The sequence below is a fragment of the Coregonus clupeaformis genome, chromosome 17 (assembly GCF_020615455.1).
Source record: "Coregonus clupeaformis isolate EN_2021a chromosome 17, ASM2061545v1, whole genome shotgun sequence".
Classification (NCBI taxonomy): domain Eukaryota; kingdom Metazoa; phylum Chordata; class Actinopteri; order Salmoniformes; family Salmonidae; genus Coregonus; species Coregonus clupeaformis.
Genome location: NC_059208.1, coordinates 47,316,388 through 47,330,133, shown reverse-complemented (window position 1 = coordinate 47,330,133; position 13,746 = coordinate 47,316,388). Strand labels below are relative to the sequence as shown.

At 42.8% G+C, this 13,746-nt stretch overlaps 1 protein-coding gene across 1 annotated transcript in view; it reads left to right on the top strand.

The window, feature by feature from the left end:
* LOC121586674 (protein tyrosine phosphatase type IVA 2) overlaps nt 1-13,405 on the top strand; it is a 47,154-nt gene extending 33,749 nt beyond the window's left edge. The window contains exons 4-7 of the mRNA XM_041903587.2: nt 782-874; nt 7,286-7,416; nt 12,633-12,707; nt 12,913-13,405. Coding sequence (XP_041759521.1) covers nt 782-874; nt 7,286-7,416; nt 12,633-12,707; nt 12,913-13,024 — 411 coding nt within the window. The 3' untranslated portion in view covers nt 13,025-13,405. The remainder of the gene's footprint in view (nt 1-781; nt 875-7,285; nt 7,417-12,632; nt 12,708-12,912) is intronic.
* The last annotated feature ends 341 nt before the right edge of the window (nt 13,406-13,746 follow it).

Below are 13,746 nucleotides of genomic sequence, written 5' to 3'. Positions count from 1 at the left end.
CGATCTCTCTCTTTCTGTCTCGATCTCTCTCTTTCTGTCTCGATCTCTCTCTTTCTGTCTCGATCTCTCTCTCTCTGTCTGTCTCGATCTCTCTCTCTCTCTCTGTCTGTCTCGATCTCTCTCTCTCTGTCTGTCTCGATCTCTCTCTCTCTGTCTGTCTCGATCTCTCTCTCTCTGTCTGTCTCGATCTCTCTCCTTCTCGGTCTCTCTCGGTCTCTCTCTCTCCTTCTCGATCTCGGTCTCTCTCGGTCTCTCTCGATCTCTCTCTCTCGGTCTCTCTCGATCTCTCGATCTCGGTCTCTCTCGGTCTCTCTCGATCTCGGTCTCTCTCGGTCTCTCTCCTTCTCTGTCTCGATCTCTCTGTCTCGATCTCGGTCTCTCTCGGTCTCTCTCGATCTCGGTCTCTCGGTCTCTCTCCTTCTCTGTCTCGATCTCTCTGTCTCGATCTCGGTCTCTCTCGATCTCGGTCTCTCTCGATCTCGGTCTCTCTCCTTCTCTGTCTCAATCTCGGTCTCTCTCCTTCTCTGTCTCAATCTCGGTCTCTCTCGATCTCGGTCTCTCTCGATCTCGGTCTCTCTCGATCTCGGTCTCTCTCGATCTCGGTCTCTCTCGATCTCGGTTTCTCTCGGTCTCTCTCGATCTCTCTGTCTCTCTCGATCTCTCTCTCTCTCTGTCTCGATCTCTCTCTGTCTCGATCTCTCTGTCTCGATCTCTCTGTCTCGATCTCTCTCTGTCTCGATCTCTCTGTCTCGATCTCTCTCTGTCTCGATCTCTCTCTCAGGAGCTGAAGAAGTTTGAGGTGAACACACTGGTGAGAGTGTGTGATGCCACCTACGACAAGGCCCCAGTGGAGAAGGGGGGGATCCAGGTCGTGGTAAGGATTACACACACACTAACCTTGTCCCCAGGCTTGACTTGCTAGCGCATAGAGCCTGGTAAGTGTGGGACTATTTGGAACTTTGGGGGTGTGGATTTACTGAGTGACATACTAATCAAGTCAAATTCTGAGCGAATCACACAACTGAGGCGTTGCTCTAAATCGAGGCGACAGTTGTATTAGATGCAATCAAAATCAATGTTCTATCACATTAAATAAATCCCCCCAGACTGCCTACACTATTTCAACATAATTTTCTGTCCTACAGAGGAAGTGCACGTTTAGGTTCCATCGCCGAAGAATGATGAAGGCTACTTATACATATTGAAGAATTAGGTGTGGGAATTTCCACGTGGAGTTGCTAAACATCAACAAATGGGGCACTGACAGCGGTCGGTGTAGCTAGCTAGCATGCTAACCCTATCTAGCAAGTTAATGTTATGTTATTTTTCTTTTTTTTTTCTTTACCACACTGTATTCAAAAGATTAGCCAGCTGGCTCTATAGCTGGTTCTGGAGCTGGATTTGTCATAAGCATTGATGTAGGGAAAACTTTTCCTCAGATGACTTCGCCATCTATTGTTATCGCCAAAGTTTTGGCGTCTTCCATAAATTGTGGCTGCGAATCCACCATAGAAATAGTTAGAAAGAATAAGATGGTAATATGGATAACTATTGAAAGCTAACTGATATGCGTTTTTCGACATTATAATGGACACTGTGCAACCTTTGGTAGGTAGGCTGCTTGCTGGCTATGGTACAGCAAAGCCAAGTCAGCCCATGCTCACGGTTTTCACAGGGGGAGTAAAATGAAAGGCTACAATGACTTTGCTCATGATCATGCACACCGCAAATAACATTTTCGGTGCCTTTTCATTATCTGGACAGGTGTGGTTTCTAGCTAACGTTACACCAATCAAAGCAGTGGAGTGTGTAGTGAAGCAAGACTTTAGTGGTCAAAATCATTAATCTTGGCGCGACTGGGGGAGCGGGTTTGCAAAATGCTATCATATCACACAATTATACCATTTATAAAATGGTCATATACAGTGCATTTGGAAAGTATTCAGACCCCTTGACTTGTTCCACATTTTGTTACGTTACAGCCTTATCCTAAAATTGATTACATTATGTTTTTCCCTCATCAATCTACACACAATACCCCATAATGGCAAAGCGAAAACAGTTTTTTAGAAAACCGAAATACCTTATTTACATAAGTATTCAGACCATTCGATATGAGACTCGAAGTTGTGCTCAGGTGCATCCGGTTTCCATTGATCATCCTTAAGATGTTTTTACAACTTGATTAGAGTCACCTGTGGTAAATTTAAATTGATTGGACATTATTTGTAAAGGCACACACTTGTCTATGTAAGGTCCCACAGTTGACAGTGCATGTCTTAGCAAGAACCAAGCCATGAGGTCGAAGGAATTGTCCGTAGAGCTCCGAGACAGGATTGTGTCGAAGGCATAGATCTGGGGAAGGGTACCAAAACATTTCTGCAGCATTTAAGGTCCCCAAGAACACAGTGGCCTCCATCATTCTTAAATGGAAGAAGTTTGGAACCACCAAGACTCTTCCTAGAGCTAGACGCCCGGCCAAACTGAGCAATCGGGGGAGAAGGGCCTTGGTCAGGGAGGTGACCAAGAACCCAATGGTCACTCTTACAGAGCACCATAGTTCCTCTGTGGAGATGGGAGAACCTTCCAGAAGGGCAACCATCTCTACAGCACTCCACCAATCAGGCCTTTATGGTAGAGTTGCCAGACGGAAGCCACTCCTCAGTAAAAGGCACATGACCGCATGCTTGGAATTTGCCAAAAGGCACCGAAAAGACTCAGACCATGAGAAACAAGATTCTCTGGTCTGATGAAACCAAGATTGAACTCTTTGGCCTGAATGCTAAGCGTCACGTCTGGAGGAAACCTGGCACCATCCCTACAGTGAAGCATGGTGGTGGCAGCATCATGCGGTGGGGATGTTTTTCAGCTGCAGGGACTGTGAGACTAGTCAAGGGAGGGAAAGATGAATGGAGCAAAGTACAGAGAGCTCCTTAATGAAAACCTGCTCCAGAGCGCTTAGGACCTCAGACTGGGGCGACGGTTCACCTTCCAACAGGACAACGACCATAAGCACACAGCCTAGACAATGCAGGAGTGGCTTCAGGACAGGTCTCTGAATGCCTTTTTGTGGCCCAGCCAGAGCCCGGACTTGAACCCGAACAAACATCTCTGGAGAGACCTGAAAGTATAGCTGTGCAGCGACACTCCCCATCCAACCTGACAGAGCTTGAGAGGATCTGCAGAGAAGAATGGGAGAAACTCCCCAAATACAGGTGTGCCAAGCTTGTAGCGTCATACCCATGAAGACTCGAGGCTGTAATCGCTGCCAAAGGTGCTTCAACAAAGTACTGAGTAAAGGGTCTAAATACTTATGTAAATGTATATTTTTTCCTTTTTTTTATTAGCAAAACATTTTTACAGCCTGTTTTTGCGTTGTCATTATGGAGTAGTGTGTAGATTTGAGTTGTTTCAAACAAAAATTTTAGAATAAGGCTGTAACGTAACAAAATGTGGAAAATGTCGAGTTGTCTAAATACTTTCCGAATGCAATGTATATACACTGAGTATACCAAACATTAGGAACACCTTACTAATATTGCGTCGCACAACCCCTTTTTGTGCTCAGAACAGCCTCAATTCATCGGGGCATGGACTATACAAGGTGTCAAACGTTCCACAGAGATGCTGGCCCATGTTGACTCCAATGCTTCCCACAGTTGTGTCAAGTTGGCTGGATGTCCTTTGGGAGGTGGACCATTCTTGATACACACGGGAAACTGTTGCGCATGAAAAACCAAGCAGCGTTGCAGTTTTTGACAAAAACCAGTGTGCCTGGCACCTACTACCATACCCCATTGAAAGGCACTTATATATTTTGTCTTTCCAATTCACCCTCTGAATTGCACACTTACACAATCCATATCTCAATTGTCTCAAGGCTTAAAAATCCTTCTTTAACCTGTCTCCTCCCCTTCATCTACACTGATTTGAAGTGGATTTAACAAGTGACATCAATTAGTGATCATAGCGTTTACCTGGATTCACCTGGTCAGTCTGTCATGGTAAGAGCAGGTGTTCCTAATGGTTTGTATACTCAGTGTGTGTGTGTGTGTGTGTGTGTGTGTGTGTGGATATAGATAGATAGATATATACAGTGGGGGAAAAAAGTATTTAGTCAGCCACCAATTGTGCAAGTTCTCCCACTTAAAAAGATGAGAGAGGCCTGTAATTTTCATCATAGGTACACGTCAACTATGACAGACAAATTGAAGAAATAAAATCCAGAAAATCACATTGTAGGATTTTTAATGAATTTATTTGCAAATTATGGTGGAAAATAAGTATTTGGTCACCTACAAACAAGCAAGATTTCTGGCTCTCACAGACCTGTAACTTCTTCTTTAAGAGGCTCCTCTGTCCTCCACTCGTTACCTGTATTAATGGCACCTGTTTGAACTTGTTATCAGTATAAAATACACCTGTCCACAACCTCAAACAGTCACACTCCAAATTCCACTATGGCCAAGACCAAAGAGCTGTCAAAGGACACCAGAAACAAAATTGTAGACCTGCACCAGGCTGGGAAGACTGAATCTGCAATAGGTAAGCAGCTTGGTTTGAAGAAATCAACTGTGGGAGCAATTATTAGGAAATGGAAGACATACAAGACCACTGATAATCTCCCTCGATCTGGGGCTCCACGCAAGATCTCACCCCGTGGGGTCAAAATGATCACAAGAACGGTGAGCAAAAATCCCAGAACCACACGGGGGGACCTAGTGAATGACCTGCAGAGAGCTGGGACCAAAGTAACAAAGCCTACCATCAGTAACACACTACGCCGCCAGGGACTCAAATCCTGCAGTGAAAGACGTGTCCCCCTGCTTAAGCCAGGCCTGTCTGAAGTTTGCTAGAGTGCATTTGGATGATCCAGAAGAGGATTGGGAGAATGTCATATGGTCAGATGAAACCAAAATAGAACATTTTGGTAAAAACTCAACTCGTCGTGTTTGGAGGACAAAGAATGCTGAGTTGCATCCAAAGAACACCATACCTACTGTGAAGCATGGGGGTGGAAACATCATGCTTTGGGGCTGATTTTCTGCGAAGGGACCAGGACGACTGATCCGTGTAAAGGAAAGAATGAATGGGGCCATGTATCGTGAGATTTTGAGTGAAAACCATCAGCAAGGGCATTGAAGATGAAACGTGGCTGGGTCTTTCAGCATGACAATGATCCCAAACACACCGCCCGGGCAACGAAGGAGTGGCTTCGTAAGAAGCATTTCAAGGTCCTGGAGTGGCCTAGCCAGTCTACAGATCTCAACCCCATAGAAAATCTTTGGAGTGAGTTGAAAGTCCGTGTTGCCCAGCGACAGCCCCAAAACATCACTGCTCTAAAGGAGATCTGCATGGAGGAATGGGCCAAAATACCAGCAACAGTGTGTGAAAACCTTGTGAAGACTTACAGAAAACGTTTGACCTGTGTCATTGCCAACAAAGGGTATATAACAAAGTATTGAGAAACTTTTGTTATTGACCAAATTACTTATTTTCCACCATAATTTGCAAATCAATTCATAAAAAATCCTACAATGTGATTTTCTGGATTTTTTTTTCTCATTTTGTCTGTCATAGTTGACGTGTACCTATGATGAAAATTACAGGCCTCTCTCATCTTTTTTAAGTGGGAGAACTTGCACAATTGGTGGCTGACTAAATACTTTTTTTCCCCCACTGTGTATATATGTATATATGTATATATGTATATATATATATATATATATATATATATATATATATATATATATATATATATATATATATATATATATATATAGATACACACACACACACACACACACACACACACACACACACACACACACACACACACACACACACACACACCCCCACACACACACACACACACACACACACCCCCACACACACACTAGAAACACAAAAATATATATACTGGTGTGCAGGTTTAACCATATCATTTTTGGGAAGCCCAATGGATTTTCCACTCAACTTGATTCAAGTTCTATTCTGAGGCGCTGTGAAGCCAGATGGTTCGACAGCGAGAGCCGGCTGGTGGAGGAGATTGCACACATACCTAGAGAGCAGTAAAAATGTATAACTGAACCGAATGCCAGATGTATTTGTTTGCCTCCTAGGAATTTTAGGGTAGTTGAATTTGCTGTTTCTTTCTTCCATGGAATGTCAAGTTAAAAAGGTGTTTTTCCCTCTCTGGAGACCTTCCCTGTTATCTGTCTTCATTTGTCCTCAACTGTCTGCCTGCCACTGTGTGCTGAGCTGAGAGGTAGAGAAGAGAAGGAATCTCTGGCTCAGATCCACATGAAGAAGGCTCCACCCAGGCCTTCTTGCTCTCTGTCTGTTTCTCTCTTATGTGCACTGTATTGTATCTTCTCACAGCTTAGGTTAGTATTCAGCTGTCTCACAGATTATTTAAGGAAGGCCAGAGACACCTTGTGTTTGGGAGAGGAAATATCCTATCCCCTCTCCTTGATACAGTTTTAATACGGTCATCACCACCTCTCTTCCTGGAGCATTCCTCTGCCTGTCACTCTCCAATGTATTGGATTAAATGTTATGCAGGCTGTAATGATGATCACAATCCGGTTTTGATATTGGTTGAGCACCAAGACAGGAATAGCCATGCACAATTGCACCATTTCTTGAAATCCCGATTGGAAAATTCCCAGAATCATGAGGGAATTAGCAGGGAATCTGGGAATCCTACAACCAGGATTTCAGTAAACCTTGGGCATTTTGGGAAAGATACCAGAATTTTCAAAGCATGGCCAAACGCGTTGCAGATTGACAAACTACAGCGTAAAGAATTAATAACACAACCCGTTGTCTGTTCCTGTCTTTGTCACTCATCAAATATGAAAAGAGTCTGTGATTGATGCCTACATAAAACTGGTACATGTCATGAGTCACAGACATGGAGAGAGAAGGCTGCAACAAGGAGAGGATGATATGAGCAAGGGGGAGAGAAATATAGAGATGTGGTCTGTGCTGAGCTGTAGCAGAGACACTGGGTCAGCACGAGTACAGAGGCTCAGACGGATATACAGGGGTCAGGCTGTCTGCCAGGACACACCATACACACACACACACACTATTCAGCATATCAAGCTTTCCAACTTAGACACACGCATGATATAGCCTAATGGACAAAGCTGCTCTAAAGCTTCAATCAGGCTTTGATTGAATTATCCTGTACTGACCTTCAGCATTGACCACTGGTTAAATGAACCCCGAGCCCCTGGTTTGATCCATTTTTAAAAAATGTGTTCCTCTTCCTCCGTAGGACTGGCCCTTTGATGATGGCGCCCCGCCCCCCACCCAGATAGTAGATGACTGGCTGAACCTGCTGAAGACCAAGTTCCGAGACGAGCCTGGCTGCTGCATCGCCGTGCACTGTGTGGCGGGGCTGGGCCGGTGAGGGTATTGACCTGTGTGTGTGTGTGTGTGTGTGTTGGTAAGTGGGCCAGGTGAATGTGTGTAAGTGGGCTTAATTGTGGCTAGTGAGACCCATCTAACGACTAGCGATGAGTACTCCAATGGACGTCAGAGATCTTCAGTTTTTTTTCTCTTTCAAATACTGTAAAACTATTTGGTGTAATGTGCTTTTTGGCTGCCCGGATGGGCAAGTAAAATTTTGTTCTGAAAAAAATGAAAATGTTATCTTGAAGACCATGTTAATTTGCTTTGACTCTAGTGTTTTATTTGTACATGTGCATTTGCAGGGCACAAAAAAAAATAGAAGCCAAGCATCACACAGTTCTTCTCCCTAAATTCCTTTTCTCCTCTGTCTCATTCACTCAATTGCGTTCCGACCACTCCCTACACATGGGTGTGCACAAAACCTTCTGTTAGGCCTACAGAAATAAATGCTTATAAAAATGTATCTAACTGGTGGGATACACAAGCTACATTCCTTGCCAAATGACGACAGTTTTATCACACATTCAAAATGGACTGGTTGATTGACGAAGGAGAATGTGTTCCAACAACGAGCTGCATTTTTTACATAATTGTGTTGTCTGTTTTCCGCATAGGCTACATTGCAAACTGCTTGTGCCATTTAGAATTGGTTAGCCTATAACCCCCCTAAACATACAGGTTACACACTGAAAATACGCAAAAACATTAGTTTGATAAAGACAGAGCAGATTTATCAGAATCATTAAGCCTAGGCCTACTAACCAAACATGTTGTGGTTGTAATTCGTCACCATGCAGTGTTCAATGTGGGATTGTTAATCCATTTTGCAGAATAAATCAAATGACTGCAATATTGAAAAGGAGACAGATTTTGTTTTTTAACCCTGAAAAAATGATTTCATCTCGCCAAATTGAGTCCCGTTTCAAATGATCACTCTTTGAGAATAACTGTTTGAGATGCGAGATGTGTATCACTTTGCAGTGGCAACTTTTTTTCATTTGAACATTTTTATATTTTTATTTTTTACAATAAAATGTGTCTTGACTGATTTAAGGGCTCTGGTAATAAGTGTATTGTCTACTGAATTAACAAAGCAAGGCTACGCCATTGCACAGCCATGGGCTTTACAAGCAAGCACCACTGCTGAAGTTACTGACTTTTTTAAGATTGAGTTCCACAACCTAATTTAACCAGTTGATATTACGGGGTTGATAAATTGATCTTCAATGGCACTTGCCTTTTTATTGACTGTGTGTATATTCACAGTGCCAGTCGAAAGTTTGGACACACTTACTCATTCCAGGGTTTTTCTTTATTTGTACTATTTTCTACATTGTAGAGTTATAGTGAAGACATCAAAACTATGAAATAACACATGGAATCATGTAATAACCCCCAAAAAATTATACAAATCAAATTTATATTTTATATTTCAAATTCTTCAAAGTAGCCACTTTTTGCCTTGATGACAGCTTTGCACACTCTTGGCATTCTCTCAACCAGCTTCATGAGGAGCTTGTTGAAGGAGTTCCCGCATATGCTGAGCACTTGTTTGCTGCTTTTCCTTCACTTTGCCGTCCGACTCATCCCAAACCATCTCAATTGGGTTGAGGTCGGGGGATTGTGGAGGTCAGGTCATCTGATGCAGCACTCCATCACTCTACTTCTTGGTAAAATTGCCCTTACACAGCCTGGAGGTGTTGGGTAATTGTCCTGTTGAAAAACTAATGATACTCCCACTAAGCCCAAACCAGATGGGATGGTGTATCGCTGCAGAATGCTGTGGTAGCCATGCTGGTTAAGTGTGCCTGGAATTCTAAATAAATCAGACAGTTTCACCAGCAAAGCACCCCCACACCATAACACCACCTCCTCCATATTTTACGGTGGGAACTACACATGCGGAGATCATCCGTTCACCCACACTGCGTCTCAGACACATGGCGGTTGGAACCATAAATCTCCAATTTGGACTCCAGACCAAAGGACAAATTTCCACCGGTCTAATGTCCATTGCTCGTGTTTCTTGTCCCAAGCATGTATCTTCTTATTGGTGTCCTTTAGTAGTGTTTTCTTTGCAGCAATTCGACCATGAAGGCCATAATCACACAGTCTTGTCTGAACTGTTGATGTGTCTGTTACTTGAACTCTGTGAAGCATTTCTGGGCTACAATTTCTGAGGCTGGTAACGATAGTTAACTTATCCTTTGCTGCAAAGTTAACTCCGGGTCTTCCATTCATGTGGCGGTCCTCATGAGAGCCAGTTTCATCATAGCACTTGATGGTTTTTGCGACTGCACTTGAAGAAACTTTCAAAGTTCTTGACATTTTCCGTGTTGACTGACCTTCATGTCTTAAAGTAATGATGGACTGTTGTTTCTCTTTGCTTATTTGAGCTGTTCTTTCCATAATATGGACTTGGTCTTTTACCAAATAGGGCTATCTTCTGTATTCCCCCACCCCACCTTGTCATAACACAACTGATTGGCTCAAACACATTAAGAAGGAAATAAATTCCACAAATTAGCTTTTAAGAAGGCACACCTGTTAATTTAAATGCTTTCCAGATGACTACCTCATGAAGCTGGTTGAGAGAATGCCAAGAGTGTGCAAAGCTGTCATAAAGGCAAAGGGTGTCTATTTGAAGAACCTTAAAATATATTTGGATTTGTTTAACACTTTTTTGGTTACTACATGATTCCGTGTGGTATTTCATAGTTTTGATGTCTTCACTATTATTCTACAATGTAGAAAATAGTACAAATAATGGAAATCCCTTGAATGACTAGGTGGTCTAAAACATTTGACCGTGTGTGTATATATAAACACACACAGTGCATTCGGAAAGTATTCAGACTCCTTGACTTTTTCCACATTTTGTTACGTTACAGCCTTATTCTAAAATTGATTAAAAAATAGGTATTTTGATTTTTTTTGCACATTTATTAAATATTAAAAACATATCACATTTACATTAGTATTCAGACCCTTTACTCAGTACTTTGTTGAATCACCTTTTGCAGCGATTATAGCCTTGAGGCTTCTTGGGTATGATGCTACAAGCTTGGCACACCTGTATTTGGGGAGTTTCTCCCATTCTTCTCTGCAGATCCTCAAGCTCTGTCAGGTTGGATGTGGAGCTTCGCTGCACAGCTATTTTCAGGTCTCTCCAGAGATGTTCGATCGGGTTTAAGTCCGGGCTCTGGCTGGGCCACTCAAGGACATTCAGAGACTTGTCCCGAAGCCACTCCTTCATTGTCTTCGCTGTGTGCTTAGGGTCGTTGTCCAGTCTGAGGTCCTGAGAGCTCTGGAGCAGGTTTTCATCAAGGATCTCTGTACTTAGCTCCGTTTATCTTTCCCTCGATCCTGACTAGTCTCCTTTCCCTGCCGGTGAAAAATATCCCGACAGCATCATGCTGCAACCACCGTTCATCACCGTAGGGACGGTATTGGCCAGGTGATGCTCAGTGCCTGATTTCCTCCAGACGTGATGCTTTGGCATTCAGGCCAAAGAGTTCAATCATGGTTTCATTAGACTAGAGAATCTAGTTTCTCATGTTCTGAGAGTCCTTTTAGGTGCTTTTTGGCAAACTCCAAGCGTGCTGTCATGTGCCTTTTACTGAGGAGTGGCTTCCGTCTGGCCACTCTACCATAAAGGCCTGATTTGGTGGAGCGCTCAGAGATGGTTGCCCTTCTGGAAGGTTCTCCCATCTCAACAGACGAACTCTGGAGCTCTGTCAGAGTGACCATCGGGTCCTTGTTCACCTCCCTGACCAAGGCCCTTCTCCCCCGATTGCTCAGTTTGGCCTGGCGGCCAGCTCTAGGAAGAGTCTTGGTGGTTCCAAACTTCTTCCATTTAAGAATGATGGAGGCCACTGTTTTCTTGGGGACCTTCAATGCTGCAGAAATTTTTTGGTACCCTTCCCCAGATATGTGCCTCGACACAATCCTTTCTCGGAGCTCTACGGACAATTCCTTCGATCTCATGGCTTGGTTTTTGCTCTAACATGCACTGTCAACTGTGGGACCTTTATATAGACAGGTGTGTGCCTTTCCAAATCATGTCCACAGGTGGACTCCCAAGTTGTAGAAACAGGATGCACCTGAGCTGAATTTCGAGTCTCATAGCAAAGGTTCTGAATAATCATGTAAATAAGGTATTTCTGTTTATTTTGTATTAATTTGCAAACACTTCTGAAAACCTGTTTTCGCTTTGTCATTATGGGGTATTGCGTGGAGATTGAGGAACAACATTAATCAATTTTCGAATAAGGCTGTAACAAAATGTGAACGGAAAACAAACCGCTCAAGCCGCGTCCCTGTCATACCCCACGGCCCTGAGGAAAGAAATCTGTGTTTATTGCCATTTTTAACTGCACACTTTTCTGTGTACTTTGATTTCGTTTTTTCCCCTAACACCGCTTTACATCAATTTCTGTAGCAGACCCTCATGCCAAATTGAGTCAAGCTTTTTTTAAATCAACAAAGCATGAGAAGACTGCATTTGTTTTGTTTTTGTCAGGAAGAATGTGCAGGGTGTATACGTGGTCTGTCGTATGGTATTTTGGTGATGCCGATTTTGACATTTGTTCAGGACATTATTTTCACTGAGGAAATGTTGGAGTCAGCTGTTGATGATACTGCAGAGGATTTTTCAGAGATTGCTGTTGACATAGATTCCACTGTAATTATTGGGGTCAAATGTGTTACATTTTGTGGATTGGGGTGACAAGAACTTGGTTCCAAATATTGGGGAATAATGATAATGTCGAAGAGTTTAATAATAGCCAATTTGACTTTGTGGTCTGTATATTTTGTTTAGTATAACATCAACACCACAGGTCTTTTTGAGTTTGTATTTTGTATCAGTCTCTCTCAAAACCCACACACGAATCCCCTGTCAGCTGAGTTTTGACACTCCGGGCAGTCTGTCTGGGAATTGAAAGTTTTGTTGTTTTTTTCTTCTTCTTCCTGGTGAAAGAAGGTTTGCTTACAGCAACACACTTATCACAATTTCACTGTGTGTGTGGGCCCGAGGTGTGAACTTGATGCCCCAGCTGTGTTGCATTGAATCCCTGTGCGTTTCCCAGGCCAATTTCCCAGCTTTAGAGTATACCCTCACCCCACCCTCCCTGCTGCCCACATAACCATGACACTGCATGCATACTGGTATTTATCTCTCTCCCTTCTCTCTTCTCTCTCTCCTGTAGAGCTCCAGTCCTGGTGGCCTTAGCTCTGATTGAGACAGGGATGAAGTATGAGGATGCGGTGCAGTTCATACGACAGTAAGCACTACTTTAGCTTTCACACCGGCGGGGGGGAACCAATATTGTTGTGCTGTGGAACCTGTATTGTCATGTGTTCTCTTTATTAGTTTTGTTAGAATATGCCCAGGGCACATTGATGTTGTTACTGTGCTGCTATGTTCTCTTGTGACCATACAAGACCACTTTATCGTTATTTCTCTCACCTCCTCCCTCCCTCCCTCAGGAAGAGACGTGGAGCTTTCAACTCCAAACAGCTACTTTACCTGGAGAAATACAGACCCAAGATGCGTCTGCGGTTCAAGGATGCCAACGGCCACAACTGCTGCATCCAATAGTGTGTGTGTGTGTGTGCAGCCTCTCCATCAAACAACATTATTCCAACGAAGGGGAGATAAAACAACGAGAGAAAGCTATCAGTAATTATTGTGATTTGATAACACTGAGACATGGCTAATTGATCACAAAATTGATGAAATAATGAGCGAATGATTCCATTTGAATTAATGCAAATCTAGAGGTCTGAACGAATGAAGGAGAAGGTCAAAGCACACAGATGCCTCCAAGTTGTCCAATCATGGGCCTAGCATTTCTTCGAGTCATCCACATTTTTATTTTCAGTGTTGAATCATGGATAGCGGTTCCTCTTTTTTACACACATGTACATGAAAGTTTAACTGGTGATAAAAATATATCAACAAAAATGTTATCGATATTGATCATTTGTTTATTTTTCTTGAATTGTTAATGATATTAATTATGCCCAGGGTTATGTACCTTTTTAATATATATATAATTTAAAAAAATTAACCCTTCAGCACAATAAAATATTATTCTGTTTAGGACAAAAAAACTAAAAATGACAGTCCATTAGGGTTATTGAGGTATTTTTGTACAACACAAAATCGCCAAAAAATTCCACTGAAATTGCTGTAATGCCCCCCCTCCTTGCTTGCTTAGTCACTTTTTAATTATGGGGTTGGCTGGGTTTTTTAAATGTCTGCTGTATTTATTCACTGGTTATAACTAGCAAGGCAGTCTGGAGTTTGATTGGGGCAAG